Raw genomic sequence first — 15886 nt, 5'->3', positions numbered from 1 at the left:
GAGGGAGAAGCAGGCTCCATGTGGGGAGTCTGATGCGGGACTCCATCCCGGGTCTCCAGGATCACGGCCTGGGCTGAAGGCAGGCTCTAAACCACTGAGCCACCCAGGCGTCCCTCATTAGCTGGTTAAGAACCAAATCTGTGAAGAAGAACTAAATAGTGTCCTTATTTCACTACATGTAAATACAGTCTTCCTGCAGAAATTTTGTGCGCACTTTGTTTTTGTCTCACCGTGTTCACTACAGGTAAAGAATTGGATTCTCACAGCAAGCTGGCCGGTATCAGTCACACCAGATAACGGGATAGAATTATTCACAGACTAAAAAATATTATTTTTGTGGCTTGCCTAATGACCTTCTTTTTGTCTCTTGGACAAAATTATGGATTGATCTTGCTTTTTCTTCCCCATCATTTCATCAGTCACAGGGCAACCTTGTCTGATGTTGGTGTTTATGAGAATTTTTATAGCCCTTCATATGTCTGGTTTAGGTTTGCATGACCAGTATAGGCCAGTGCAGGGGCACGTGGGTGGCTCAGGGAGTGGTCCAACTCTTGATTTCGGTTCAGGTCATAAGTTCAGGGTCCTGGGATCCAGCCCTGTGTCCTCTGCTTGGCCCTCTCCCTCTGCTCCCCCTCTCCTGTTAAGGTCCTGCTCTCTCTCTCTCAAATAAATAAAATCTTTTAAAAAACCCAAAAGATTAAAAAAAAAAACAGTGCAAATAAACTATAATGTATGCTTGGATATAATTTGAGCAACAAAAATTAAAATTCCTCTTCTAGGCTTTACATATCTTTATTTTGTTTACAATTTGCTTCAATCTAGGGGCAAGGACTTCTACAGAAGTATTTTAGGGGGTCCATTTAGGGGAAAGATTTCCCCAGAGATATTCATGTACATTTTTGTAAAATAATAGGAATGACAGTAATTTCCTTGTAAAAAAATGTTTAATATCAACATACTCAGAATACAATATGTAATTGTTTAACATACATTATAAAATCATCAATTTTAGAAATTTTCCAACTGTCTAAATACCTAAATAAAACTACATTCTGGCATAAAGATGAGCTATTTTCTCAATTATACCAAAATTAAAATGTACCCGTATTCTAATATTGAGAAATGAGATAAAATACAAACATTATAAAGTTTACCTAGAAAAGTTCTATACTGACTTCACAGACTATCTTAAGTATATACACATGTAAAAATTTTTTATTTTAGTTTTTTGAGACACAGGACATCCTACTTTAATAGCATGATTGATATTTTGGATAGGGGGCTAAAACGTGGAGGGCAGAGCAGAGGATTTGAAGGCTGAACACCATTGTTCAATTTAGGATTTAACTTCCTGGACTGCTGGCATTTCTATTCCTTGTGCCAATAAGCACACATTAAACGTCTAAGTAAATAAATAACATTAACAAGGATTTCTTCATCTGTATATTGGAGATAATGCCACCCACCACAGAATATTTGTAAAGGACAAGAGAGCTAATGCATACCATAGGGCTTTGTTAACTTTAAGACTCTGAGCTGAATTATTTGTAAAAATCTGTTAGTAGATCGTTATTTTATAAAAACATCAAATGTCAAATAAATCTGGGTACTTGGGTTTGACACAGTATTTTATTCAGTTACGTTTTCCTGTTAACAAAGATACCATTAACAACTAATTTGTTCAGTGTTCATTTTCAAGGGGAAAAATTTACAATTCATGAAAACACTATTTAATTCAAGTCCATACTGATGTCTTTCTATCTCATTTGGTAAGTCATAAGAAAAATCTGTTTTGTTTCAAGGGATAAGTTTTTTGGGAAAAAGGTCTAAAATGTTTATACTTATTAAATTCTAACTCAACAGCATTTACCAAAGCACTTCACATATATTTTGTTTATGACATTTATCATATTGTATTACAAAGATATTTTTTTTTCTCTCAGGAGACTCTTAAGGAATTTAAGGGCAGATAATCATGTCATCTTTATATAAAGTCATTAGCCTTTTGCTGGTTCTTTGTAGAGGTTAGTTCCTGGCAGGCATAGAATGAATAACAACAGAGAATGAACAGAGGATATGTGTTGGGTCCAGCAGATGAAAAAGAGCAGATGGTAGACAGTCAAAATGATAAGTTTATCAACTACTGAAAACAGGATTTAAAAAGATTTAGGTTTTTCTCTATGAATGAACCTAGTTTTAAGGTAGACAAGTATCTGTATGTTAATGAAACAATTTGATGCAGGGAGAATTTAAAGCATGTTATCAGGACAGTAACCTGACAATGACATGGAGAAAACACCAAAAAAATTTACTTTAAAATTACTGAGTGGTAATTTATTCAGTAGTCTCAAATAATAATGAAGTCTAAGTTAACTTTGTCAAAAGCTTGTATTTTATGGGATTTTGGGGTAATTTTTAAAATGTTACCTTAAGACACCAAGATACTATTGTAGATAGGAACTGACCTTCATTAATTAGTATTTTGTTTTATATTGGAGAGGGGTGATGAACTACATGAGAGTTTATTGTTGGAAAACAGTTTATGTTTAAATGATTATTAGCCCAACTTATTTTGAGGTATAACGTTATGGTCAGTAAGTGAAGAGATATTTGAAACCATAGTAGAAAAAAAACAAAATGACAATTCCAAGGAGTTATGTCCAATATTTAAAATAAAATGACTAACAAGGTTTACAATATTCACAAAAGGATTTTCATAAATATTTGTTGTAAGTGCCTGATGATAATAATACAGACTTTTCTTATCCTTGCCTTTGTGAAATCTAGTTGGTTGGGAGGCAATCCTTATTAAAAGAAAGAGTGCTAATGCTGGAAGGAGACTATTGCTAGGATCCAAGCAAATACTATCAAAAACAAAACTTTCACCCTGATAAAACCGCCAAATTTCTTTATAAAATAAGATAGCTATTACCTTAAAGGAAGAACTTTAGAGCAATTTTGGTTAGGTAGATGCATGCTACTTTCATATAGTAGTGTCAGAAGCCTGAACTAAGATTGAATAACTTGATTACACATTAATAAATTTAATGTGATTTTCCCAAAAATCACATTTGAAGGGAAGGATTCTTATTAAAATCAAAAATTTATGTGGTGAATTATGGTGAACCGCTTAATTAGTTCAAGTGGAAACTATCATAGTTCTATTTTGTAAAATAATTAGCATTTGCATAGCTTTTCAGACACATGTATTTATATAGAAAATACATTTCACTTCCCTTCTGCAGTACAGTTGCTCTATTAGACTCGCTAAAAAGGGAGATAAAAGCAAGCTGATATGTACAATAGATTGATTCCATCTAAGTTGTGAAGATATAATATGGTAAGTACCTTTCTGTGATTAAACCTAATGAGGGCTTATGGGGAAAAAACAGTGTAAGAGTTTTGGTATCAACATATATGCGGGCAAGGGGGTATTCCTAACAGAACTTTGTATCATGTTGCCTAATTAATGTAACATCTTTGGAACTGAAAATGAAATATTTTTATTATGAGGAAAAAAAATAATATGAATTTATCGTTTTATTTAAGGTAAAAGCTAGATCACAATGTCTAGAGTATTTCACGATGTATAATCGGCTACCTATTTTCACTAGTCTGAGGTTCTTGAGGCCTTACCTTGCTTGGATGATGCAAGAGTACTTCACTTTCAAAATATTATTTTCTTTCTTTTTTTTTTTTAAATCACCTATCCACAAGGGTTTCTTTCTTTCTTTCTTTCTTTCTTTCTTTCTTTCTTTCTTTCTTTCTTTCTTTCTTTCTTTCTTTCTTTCTTTCTTTCTTTCTTTCTGATAGTCACAGAGAGAGAGAGAGAGAGAGGCAGAGACATAGGCAGAGGGAGAAGCAGGCTCCATGCACCGGGAGCCTGATGTGGGATTCGATCCTGGGTCTCCAGGATCGCGCCCTGGGCCAAAGGCAGGCGCCAAACTGCTGCACCACCCAGGGATCCCCAAAATATTATTTTCAAAATATTTTACAATCTATTTTATTTTATTTTTTTTACAATCTATTTTAAAAGCCAATATTTTCATGAGGGAAGCCATGATTAACTCACTTTTATTGGTGAGTAGATACAGAAAGTTTAACTAAATAACAGAATTTGCCTTATACCTCAGAATTTTTTCCTATAAAATTTCCAAATCCAGTGCCAATAATGATTCAATTAATACAAAGCCCAGCAGTTTTAAAGTCATATTTAATGTTGGTTAACTCCTACTTAGCATCCTATTTAGAATGTAATATCCCAACACTGGTACAGGAAAAACAATTTTTTTCCAATTTAAATTAAACATATCACAGTTCTTTAATTTTAAAAGACAAAAAAACACCTTGCAAACATACAATTTCTTAGCAAAATTTTTCAGTACGTAATTCTTAAGTAAGGCACTTCCATTCTTTTTCAAATAAAAGTTTCATAGAAAGTTTCCATTTTTTTTTATAATCAAGTCTTCATAAATTATATAATGTTACTTTAAGTAAAACTTTATTAAATATCCAATTTGGCATAATTTCCTTAAATATCTTTACCTTTGAATAGAATGAAGGATGGGCCTCAAGTTCCTTGTAGACCAATTAATCTTAAATGACTGTTTTATAGAATTGGTAATGTTTTATCTTGTGGATTTTGTTCAAGAATCTTGAAATCTTCCAAAGGAAGACTGCTTAAGGCAGTTGGTAAAATGTGTTCTGATGTGCCCTTAGGTAATATGTTATTTGCTTCCAGATTCTTCACCAAGCACGTGGCTTTGATCCATCTTCGTGTTGCTCTGCGTTCTTTTTGTAAGCAAGTTTTCATTTTCTTTCTTAAGCTTGCTATTTCCTTTTCCAGTTTAATTATCCTCTTTTTTGCCTCCATAGGATTCCTAAAAGCATAACTGTGTTCAAGTAGTACTTGCTGACTACTAATGTTTGGTTTTAAATTAGATGGTCCTTTTGGGGTACAATTGTTGTTTTTCTTCAAAAGATTCCTTGACTTGAGTTTCTAAGCCAAATAAAATTAGAGGGTTGAACATAAATTATGAAATATCACAAATAAGTAAATTTTTCCTAGTTTTGTATAAAAGTAATTAAACTCCTCTTGTAAAAACTGATTTTAAAAGTTTTACTGGCAACATCACCTGCCCGTCACATGTAATTGTGGATTTAAGTTTCTCAACTTGTTAAATTAACTCCAGCCACCTTATTTCTTTTTGTCTTTTCTCTCCAGAGGGATACAAACATTGTTTGAAAATAGACAATGGACTTCCAAGGTCTCTTTCAAGTTACTGAGTATGATTTTGTGGAGACTTTAAAAATATTTTGAAATTTCTAAGACCAATATAATGTATGTAAACATCTGGTTCTGGTTTTTCTGTGGTACTGATTTCTCTCTTTTTTAAGTAAATACTATTCTTTCAATTTGATATTTCAAAACTGAGGTTCTACTTAATAAAAAAATTATTCCCAAGTAATAAGCTTCTGAGTAGATTTACTAAATGTTCATAGTTATATCTTCCATTCAAGGATTTAAAATCTGCCTAGGAACTTTCTACCCAAATCTAAGGACTCTTTTTTCCTTTATTTCTTTTACTCAATTGGTCATCGAGTTCAATTAATTCTACTTTTAAAATATCTCTATCATCAATCCTTTCTCTCCATCATCCTTAAGGCTATGGCCTACACCAAGCCTATAATCACATATGGCTTGAATATACTAAAAAATTCTTTTTTTTTTTAAAGATTTTATTTATTTATTCATGAGACACAGAGAGAGAGAGGCAGAGACACAGGCAGAGAGAGAAGCAGACTCCCTGTGGGGAGCCCGACGTGGGACTTGATCCCAGGACCCTGGGATCGTGCCCTGAACCTAAGGCAGATGCTCAACCGCAGAGCCACCCGGGCATCCCACTAAAAAATTCTTTAATGATGTCCACTCATTCTGAACCTCATTCATATTCTGCTACCAAAATAATTTTTCTGACAGATTTGATGTTTCTCTAACTGGCTAGATTCCCCTTTGCCTCATTATCTAAAGACAAAAAAATCTTTACATGGCAAACTTACAATTTAGGATCTCACCCCATTTTGCCACTCACCGTCTTGATTTATATTCCCACAACTATTAAATCACTTTAAGTTCCCAGATTAGGTTATAACTTCATAAGTTTGTATCTTTTATTGATTCAACAAACATTTATTAACACAGAAATTCATTTGTGGACAAATACCTTTTCCTCTCTGATCAGATTTTCCCCAACTAGATGAAATATTGTTTTAATACATTCATCATATACCTTAATTCTGTCCTTCCTTTTACATATCACTTACCTAACACTTAATTGTTTTCTACTTATCCCTCAACCCATTGGCTTTTGTTCTCATCATGTTACCGTAATTGTCCTGTGCAAGGTTAAGAATCTTCTCCTACGTTCCAAAGTCCAAGCCCAAACTCCAGCCTAAATGCCTGAGCTCAATGAAGTTTTCTGTGATGCCTTCTTCTGAACTTACACTCTCTGGTATAACTCTGGGATTCTTTGGGGAGTGGTATTCTTAAAGCTCTTCACACCCATTTTGAATGTTATCTTAAACATCAGAGCAGAATGATGCTGGAGGTTTCTTTACTTAGGATTTCTGTTTTACCATTGATTCAATTATTGATAATAACTGGAAGTAATGTAAAATTCCAATACAGTAAAAGTAGTTTGGATTGGGGAAAGAATATTGGAGTCAGGAGACCTGAGCAATAACTGCAGCCTGCACCTTTACTGCACAAGAGGAAGTTTTGTGACTTTCTTGAGGCATATCATTATATATGAACTTCATTATATTCTGAATTGTTCTACTTTGTAAAGAAAAAAGAATGGGTACCAAAAATGGTAAAAATGGGTAAAAGAAAAGTAATGTTACCTACCATAGACTTTAAATGGGTACAGAAATCAAAAATGGTTGGAACAGCATCCATTTTAAGTCGTCGAGTTTGTCCTGTTAAGTCAAAACAGGAGGCTTCAAAGTGCTTTGAACAAAGAAAAGTGTGTTTTCCTGGCACAAAATTTTTGCGCCTAAGCAGACGAATCCATTCTTTTCTTCTCTTAGGATCCAAAGGAAACCTTTTAAAAAAAGAAAAAAAAAAAAAGGCAATTCAACTTCCAACAATCACACTTCTGGTTGTAATGGTTAAAAGGAATTTTAAATTTTAAGATGGATGATGATTTAAAGCATCTTCCACTTATATACAAAATTTTAATATCCAGACACTGGAACAAAAACCAATTCATGCTATCTTTTACAAGTTGCAAAACAACTAATGAAAAACTGACTGGAGTGCTTTTATTTTTCAGGCCTTTAAAATGACCTTTCTTCCCAACTTAGTTCTTAACATTGGCAGTAAAAATAAACTATACTTATATAAATCAAGGTTATGTAGAACCATTATAAGCATTATTCACAATGCTGTGATCAGCTTGCTGCTGACATATGTACATGGTCAGGACAAATCAAATATCTACAGATTAAATTTTATCAGGGAAAGCCTAGACAGATTCTGATATTCCTTCCTCTGTGTTCCTTCACTGTCACACACTTAACGCATTCTTTTGTAATTTTTCCATTTTAACAAATTTCCAGTGAAATAAAAGTAGATTATAAGTTTCTTGAGGACATATTGATCATTATATCATCTATTTATCTTTAACACTTAGCACAATGCCTTGCAAACAGTAGGGGCTCCACAAATGTTGGCGTAACTGATGTAAAACAATATAAACTAACAATTCACTGTATTACTTCCATGTAAACTGCACATATTTTTAAAAAGTGGACTCTGGGATCCCTGGGTGGCGCAGCGGTTTAGCGCCTGCCTTTGGCCCAGGGCATGATCCTGGAGACCCGGAATCGAATCCCACGTCGGGCTCCTGGTGCATGGAGCCTGCTTCTCCCTCTGCCTATGTCTCTGCCTCTCTCTCTCTCTCTCTCTCTCTCTCTCTGACTACCATAAATAAATAAAAAAATTAAAAAAATAAAAATAAAAAATAAAAAGTGGACTCTTAAGCTATATAGTACAGTAGGAAGCATGATTATTACTAAAAGTAAAATGCTGCTGACAAGCCCAGCAGGAATGTCATTCCTTTCATGGTTATTTTAAATACAAAATATACTGATATGTATGTACCAGTGTACACCCGTCAAGGAGAAAAATATGAGACTGCCCCAAAATTCTAGTGGTAAACTGTGCTAACTTGAGAACATGACAATCAAAATTTATATGTATTAAGTTTGAGTTGAGCTCTTTAGTTTGACTACTTTATCCTTTAAGTATTAATTATGAACTGACTCGTGTTTAAAAAGAACCATTAAAATGATGTTAAAAGATCATGTGGCTCAGAAACCCCCAAGTGAAGCTTTCCTAGGTAGCAACAACTTTGGCTCGATCAGATATAGTAGGTTTGCTCAAATCACCAGCAGTGAGGGACTCAGGCAGACGAAAACCCAGACTAACTGGTAAGAACCCTCCCACCCCCACCTCCTGTCCCTCCCACCCCACCCAGACATACCCTAATCCGAAAATATTAACATTTGTATGTCACTTTACAGTTCATGTTTTCATGTATGTAGGCTTCTAGAAATTTCATTAGAAACCTGTGATAGTAAAAAAAAGAAAGAAAGAAAGAAAGAAAGAAAGAAAGAAAGAAAGAAAGAAAGAAAGAAAGAAAGAAAGAAAGAAACCTGTGATGGAGGATTTATCTACTCTACCTAGCCCTCACCTGTTACTAATAATGTATTCTCATTTCAAAGATTTCTGTTCCAATACTTAAGGGTTTGGAAATGTTTCCTATAGCCTCAGGTAAAAGTCAAACTTTAGTTTACAAGCACATTTCTTGTTTGGGCCTCAATAAAGATGCAGAACAAATAAGTATCATTGTATTATCATTGCTATAATATTCTTCAGATGTATGAAGAGTGGTTTTCAGATATTATTTTTCAGCCTTTAAATTTTTTAGCTCTTTGTAGAAGACTTTTTTTTTTTTTTTAATAGGCTCCACACCCAACATGGGGCTTGAACTCAAGACCCCGAGATCGAGTCACATGCTCTACCAATTGAGCCAGCTAAGCGTCTCTAGCTCTTTTTAAAACTAGCTCCCTGGGATGCCTGGGTGGCTCAGTGGTTGAGCATCTGCCTTTGGCTCAGGGTGTGATCCTGGAGACCCATGATTGAGTCCCACGTCGGGTTCCCTGCATGGAGCCTGCTTCTCCCTCTGCCTGTGTCTCTGCCTCTCTCTCTGTGTGTCTCTCATGAATAAATAAATAAAGCCTTAAAAAAAAAAAAAGCCAACTAGCTCCCTGATTATGAAACCTGATGCCTAATTGAACTTTAACTTGGGTTAGTTTTCCTTCCTTAAGATTCAATTTAGGAATCCCACATTCCTAAGGAAATTTTTCATGGACTGGGTTAGATGTTCTTATATATCATATAGAATATCATTTGTATTCTAATGGTTTACTTTTCTACTTCCACTCCTATATCGTAAGTATCTCATGGTTGGAGCTATGCTTTTCATTATATCCGGTTAAGTAAGCACTCCATGAACTTTCTCAGTGAATCAAAGAATGAACAAACCAAGGGGATTATTCATCATTACTAAATAATGTTTAGTTATCTGTGTTGAAATAGAAAAATAAAAATAATCAGCAATTTTATATTTGATTTTGGACAATATTTATATACAGCATTAACCTTATTTTCATGTGTCTGGATTTTTCTCAGCATTTTTGAAGGGTAGGAGATATAGCCCATAAGCTTACTTTAAGTCATAATAAATCCTGTTGTAAATACTAAAAAATTAACATGGTGGTAACTGCTGGATATATTCTTGTCTACCAGTAATAGAACCAAACTTTCAGAAACATTAGATGTTTTGGAAAAGCCAGTGTTTTAAATAATGCTACTTTGCTTGAGTCTTTAATAATAGCTGAATGCCTTTTATATTCCAAGACTGTCGTAGGCACTGAGGACATAGTGGTAGACAAAACCGACCTAACCTTTATGGTATCTACCCTTTATGTGAGGGTATATTGTAATGGGAAGGGTAGAAATCAAATGGCTTTACGCAGGAAAAAGGAGTGGCTGAGAATGTTGTCTCTGGCGTCAAATCGAGGTGCAAATCCTGGTTTCTTCAGTGCGATACCTGAGTGACACCAGACAAATTCTTGAGCCTTTTTAGGCTTCAGTTTTATCACCTATACAGTGAAGTAATAATGGTACTTACTATGGTTCCAGGGATTAAATGAGAAAATGTGAGTAAATGTTTTGCCCAGTGCGCAGTACACAGTAAATACTAAATAAAAGCTATTTATTAATAAAAGTAATTACAAGTTCATGAGCGTAATAAAGGGGTAAGTACAGGGTGGCATGGAGCCATAAAACAGTAAGAGCTAATCTAGTCAGGAGGCTTTTTTTTTTTTTAGATTTTGTTTATTTATTCACGATAGGCATAGAGAGAGAGAGAGAGAGAGAGAGGCAGAGATACATGCAGAGGGAGAAGCAGGCTCCATGCCAGGAGCCTGACGTGGGACCTGATCCTGGGACTCCAGGATCACACCCTGGGCCCAAGGCAGGCGCTAAACCGCTGAGCCACCCAGGGATACCCTAGTCAGGAGGCTTTAAGAGAGTAGGAGTTAGATAGGGAAAGTAGGGTAGGAGTAGTGTAGTGTTATGACATGAAATGATGCTGGAGAGCCTTCTAAGTTAAGAGTAATTTTGAAGTCATATCCAAAATAGCATTGGTAGGCCATTAAAAGGCCTAATTTAGAGGGTAATTATTAACCTAAAATGTTTTAGCTGGCTATTAAATATAGCCATTATTAAAAATTACATAAGTTTGCAATTAAATGAAGAACAAAGGTAGTAAACACTGAAACCCATAATTTCTTTATTACTTTACTATTGCCTCTATTCTTAAAATTGTTTGTGTCTGTTATAACTGTGTGATATAAATGCTATAGAACAGAGTGGTACTGCACATTTCTTCCCAACTCTGTGATCAGTGATTTCATATTGGTAGCTTGAAACCAGCCATGGGAATTGGGCAAACACCACAAATCAGTGCTTTCCCCTTTCCCTGGAGATCCCGATCCTGTTGTTAAACCTTTAGCAACACACCATTGATTATAGAAGAGAGGTCAGGAGTGCGTGAATGGAAGCAGTGAACCAGGTAAGAGGCTATTGTAACAATCCAATCAAGAGGGAATGGGGAGAAGTCAAGGGAGGATATCCTCTCACTTTCGGGGTGGACGGTGTTTTCGTTTACTGAGAAAGGGAGTATGGGACTTGGTGTAGTTTTAGGGGAAGAGCAAGCTCATTAGTACAGTTCTGACATATTGAACCCGAGGAACTGAAGAGAGACCAGGGATATACCGAGACACTTGGCCTATATAAGTCTGGAACTCATTAGAAAGATTGGACTGGAGATGTTGATTTCCAAGGCTTCGACGGGTTAACTGAGTCCACAGGAACAGTTGAAATCATTTTGATAAGAGTGGAAAGACCTAGGTCAGGGGGCAGAGAAAGGAAGGGGCTGGCCGAGAAAACTGAAGGTGTCCCAGATGAAAATCACAAAATCAGTATCAAATAATTCAAAAGTAGAGTATTTCAAGGAGGAAATGAAGACATGCCATGAAAAAGAAATACAAGAGCGATAACTTATCTTAGCAAGAGCAGTTTCAGGAGACTGTTGGGGGGACTTAGACTGGAGTGGGCTAACAGATAAGAAAAACAGGACAATGAGCATAGGCAACCTAAGTTGTACACTGGGATAAACCTATCAACACCCTAGGAAAGAAGTTGGTGAAACATTGTATTTACGAAATAGGAATGTAATTTATTATATAATGTTAAGATCTGAATTTCCATGAACACATTAATTTCATAGAAGACAAATCATCAAATATGCATGTTACTGTATCACTGTGTATCTCTCAAACATTCAAGATGATGGGTGCCTCGGACTCCTCCCTCTCCCTCATCTTCCACATCAAATTACCAAATACAGTGGTTTCTACTCTTTTTTTTTTTTTTAAGATTTTATTTCAGACAAAGAGAGTGCACATGGAGGGGGGGTAGAACAGAAGGAGAGGGAGAAGCAGAGAAGCAGACTCTCCACTAAACAGGGAGCCCGGCGTGGGGCTCCATCCCAGGGCCCCAAGATTATGACCTGAACTGAGGGCAGGTACTCAACCCACTGAGCCACCCAGGCGCCTCCTACTCACACATTTCTTAAGTCTATCTACTTCTTTCCCCTTCTGTCAGTAGTTACTGGCCTAGGTTACTGGTGGACTCTCCCTTGTTTTCCTGCAAGTTCCTCTTTCTTCTCAACTCTCACCTCTTCTAATCTAGTGCTGGTTGTGCCTGCATTGAAGTACCTTGTGTAGCTCAGTTGATACTGTATGAGAATTCCCTGTGAAAGAAAGAGTGGGCGAATTAAGGTTGAATAAGCTCGTTTCTAATCAAATTCTTCTCTTGATGATCCTTGACCAGCACTTTAACACTGTAAATTGTCCACACTGCAGCCAGAGGGCTTCTTAACATGCAAATCTCATCATGCTATTCTTTTAAGAAACCCTCAGGTCTTCTCGAATGCTCACTGAATAAAAGAGAAAATCTGTAAGGTAGCATACAGGACTAAATCTACGTCATCCTTTGGTTATCATCTGAAATTTCACATCCTTTAAGAAGTGTTCTTTGACTTTACAAGGCTAAGTTAGACATCCCTGAGTGTCTCTTCTGCGGCACTTAACTATAATTATTTATGTTTTTCTCACTACCTACTAAACTAAAGGAGTATAAGAACTTTCTGGGGGTGGGGGAGGTGCCAGCCGGGCTCTGTAGGTGAAGCCCTGGACTCCTAATTGTAACTCAGGTCACACAATCTCAGGATCAGGAGATGCAGCACCCCCCCCCCCGGGGGGGGGGGTCCCTGCTTGGCTGGGAGACTGCTATCTCCCTCTCTCTCTGCCCCTCCATCCACTCACACCAGCTCTAACAAATAAAACTTAAAAAAAAAAGAACTTTCTGGATTGCTAGCACAATGTCAGGCACAAGAATCCTGTACACGTTCGATGAATGAATGAAGTGCTACATTCCCATGAAATATCTGAAAAACAGAAACATCACAAGGACTTTTTTTTAAGTAGCAGTTATTTTATTTTATTACTATTTTTAAAGATTTATTTATTTATTTATTCAGAGAGAGAGAGAGAGAGATATGCAGAGACACAGGTAGGGGGAGAAGCAGGCTCCTTGCAGGAAGCCCCATGTGGGTATGGATCCTAGGTCTCCAGGATCACACCCCCGGCTGCAGGCGCGCTAAACTGCTGTGCCACCAGGGCTGCCCAAAGTAGCAGTTTTTAGTAAGAGAGCATTTAGTGATAATTAGGTAAGGAAAGGGTCAAGGATATTCTAAGATCGTACTAAGTTGTGAGATACATAAAATCAGAACTATTGGGGATGCCCGGGTGGCTCAGCGGTGGAGTGGCTGCCTTTGGTTCGAGTCGTGACCTCGGGGTCCTGGGATCGAGTCCCAGGTCGGGCTCCCTGCATGGAGCCTGCTTCTCCCTCTGCCTGGGTCCCTGCCTCTCATCAATCAATCAATAAAATCTTTAATAATAATAATAAATAATAAAAACATAAAACATAGGGGCACCTGGGTGGCTCAGTGGCTGAGCATCTGCCTTGGGCCCAGGGTGTGATCCTGGGGTCCCGGGATCGAGTCCCAGGTCGGGCTCCCTGCATGGAGCCTGCTTCTCCATCTGCCTGTGTCTCTGCCTCTCTCTCTCTGTGTCTCTCATCAATCAATCAATACAATCTTTAATAATAATAATAATAAATAATAAATAAAAACATAAAACATAGGGGCACCCGGGTGGCTCAGTGGTTGAGCATCTGCCTTGGGCCCAGGGTGTGATCCTGGGGTTCCGGGATCGAGTCCCAGGTCGGGCTCCCTGCATGGAGCCTGCTTCTCTGTCTGCCTCTCTCTCTGTCTCTCATTAATCAATCAATCAATCAATCAAATCTTTAATAATAATAATAAATAAAAAATAAAAACATAAAACATAGGGGCACCCATGTGGCTCAGTGGTTGAGCATCTGCCTTGGGCCCAGAGCGTGACCCCGAGGTCCTGGGATCGAGTCCCGCGTCCGGCTCCCTGCTTCTCCCTCTGCCTGTGTGTGTCTCTGGCCCTCTCTCTCTGTGTCTCTCATGAATAAATAAAATCTTAAAAAAATAATAAATCGGAACTATTGGCACAGAACTTTTTTTTTTTCAAGGCTGCTTTTCTGCAGGCACTTGCCGAGAAAGTAAGCATTTATGGAGTACTTACTGTATTTCACACAGCCTTCAAAATGTTCTCAAGGGCTCCGGTTAGACAGAAGGAAAGACTGGATTGCTCCTGCAGCCATGGAGGAGCCACACCTAAGGTCAGCACCGTAGTGAGGAGGAAAGCCGGGCTCCGCACTGACAGCTCAGTTCTGCGCTCACCCACCTGCGCGGGGCTGGTAGGCACCTAAATGCTTCCCACGCCAACCTGGCTAGTGATCGCTTCCCGTTTTTTTTGTTTTTGTTTGTTTTTAATTTTATTTATTCCTGAGAGACACAGAGAGAGGGGCAGAGACCCAGGCCGAGGAGCAGCAGGCTCCCTGCAGGGAGCCCGATGGGGACTCGACCGCGCGACCCGGGGTCACGCAGGTGCTGCCCCGGGGGTGGAGGGGGCGCCCCTGGCTTCCCGATCTGGACGGCAGCAGGAGGTTTCGCTTGCTTGGAAGGCACCATTCCCGTGCAGACCCAGGCCCATGCATCGCGGAGCACGAAATCACGGGATGCTCCTTTTACTTTTCCCCCAGGGAGTAAGCACCGGGCGGGACTCGGATTTCCCTTTCAAAGTGAGTTAATCTTTCCCGGAGGGCGGGGAGAAAAAGGACCAAAAAAAAAAAAAAGGAAGAAGAAGAAAAAAAGAAAAAGGGGAAGGGTGGGGGGGACAGAGGCGGGGAAGGGCAGCGCAAAGGACAGAAGTGCTGCTTCCTGGGCACGAGCCCGGCGGTGGGGTCGGCAGCTGGGCCCCGGCTGCGCCCGCAGCGGCGACCCTGCACCTGAGGGCCCGCGTCCCTAACCCGCGCCGCGCTTACCTGTGGAAGCTGATGTTAATGTGCTTGTCGTAGGTAGTGGCGCAGCCCGCCGCGGCGCAGTTGGTCGGCATGTCCCCGTCGCCGTCATCCGGTCCTGCGGCGCTGGCGGAGGTGCGGGTGCGGGTGCGGGTGCGGGTGCGGGTGCAGGTGCAGCTGCAGGTGCGGGCGGGGGGGGTCAGCCTCCCCGGGGTCTCTAGTAGCACGGCGGCCTGGAGCCCGCGCAGCAGACGGCCCCGGAGCCGCGCTCGCCTTCGTTAGCCTCCCCCTTAAGGGGCCCCCCTAAAACGGAGCGGGATCACTGCGCCCCCTCGGTCGAGGCGCTCGCGGCCATTACAACGCTCCCCGCATCACTCAGGAGCCTCCCGGGCCGTCCACGTCAGCGGCGAGCCCGGGCGGGGCGCGAGCGCTGCGCGGGAAGCACAAACCCGAAAACCCGAAAACCCGAACCCCCCTCTCCCTGCCCCGGAGGCTCGCCCCGCAAGGCGGGACTACACATCCCGGCGACCACCGCGGCGTCCCGCGAGACGACGCGGGAGCTGCGCGGCCGGCTTCCTGCGCGCCGCCGGAAGTGACGTCGCGGGCCGAGCCCCGGGCAGAGCCCCCTTTCTCGCGAGGCGGAAGAGCCGGGGGGCGCTGGGCGAGGGGACGCGGGCCGCGGCGGCCCGGCGAGAGGCGCCGGGGTGCGGGGCAGGCGGGGAGCGGAGCGCGTCGGCGGAG

At 39.8% G+C, this 15886-nt stretch overlaps 1 protein-coding gene across 1 annotated transcript; it reads right to left on the bottom strand.

Annotated features, from left to right (window-relative positions):
• Nucleotides 1-776: 776 nt before the first annotated feature.
• THAP2 (THAP domain containing 2) lies at nucleotides 777-15667 on the bottom strand. The gene is made up of 3 exons (XM_038550018.1): nucleotides 15170-15667; nucleotides 6908-7103; nucleotides 777-4999 (listed from the first exon to the last, which is right to left on the bottom strand). The coding sequence occupies exons 1-3, from the start codon at nucleotides 15238-15240 to the stop codon at nucleotides 4610-4612; spliced, it is 657 nt and encodes a 218-aa protein (XP_038405946.1). The 5' UTR covers nucleotides 15241-15667; the 3' UTR covers nucleotides 777-4609.
• Nucleotides 15668-15886: the final 219 nt, after the last annotated feature.

The sequence above is a fragment of the Canis lupus genome, chromosome 10, assembly GCF_011100685.1.
Source record: "Canis lupus familiaris isolate Mischka breed German Shepherd chromosome 10, alternate assembly UU_Cfam_GSD_1.0, whole genome shotgun sequence".
NCBI lineage: Eukaryota > Metazoa > Chordata > Mammalia > Carnivora > Canidae > Canis > Canis lupus.
Note: the sequence above shows the minus strand (reverse complement) of the source record. Positions and strands in the feature narration are given on the sequence as shown.

Coding starts and splice junctions, on each gene's coding strand:
- THAP2 (XM_038550018.1), bottom strand. CDS start 15,240: ATGCCGACCAACTGCGCCGCGGCGGGCTGCGCCACTACCTACGACAAG. Junction 7,104..15,169: donor ATTAACATCAGCTTCCACAG/GTAAGCGCGGCG, acceptor TTTTTTTAAAAG/GTTTCCTTTGGATCCTAAGA. Junction 5,000..6,907: donor GTACCCATTTAAAGTCTATG/GTAGGTAACATT, acceptor TATTTGGCTTAG/AAACTCAAGTCAAGGAATCT.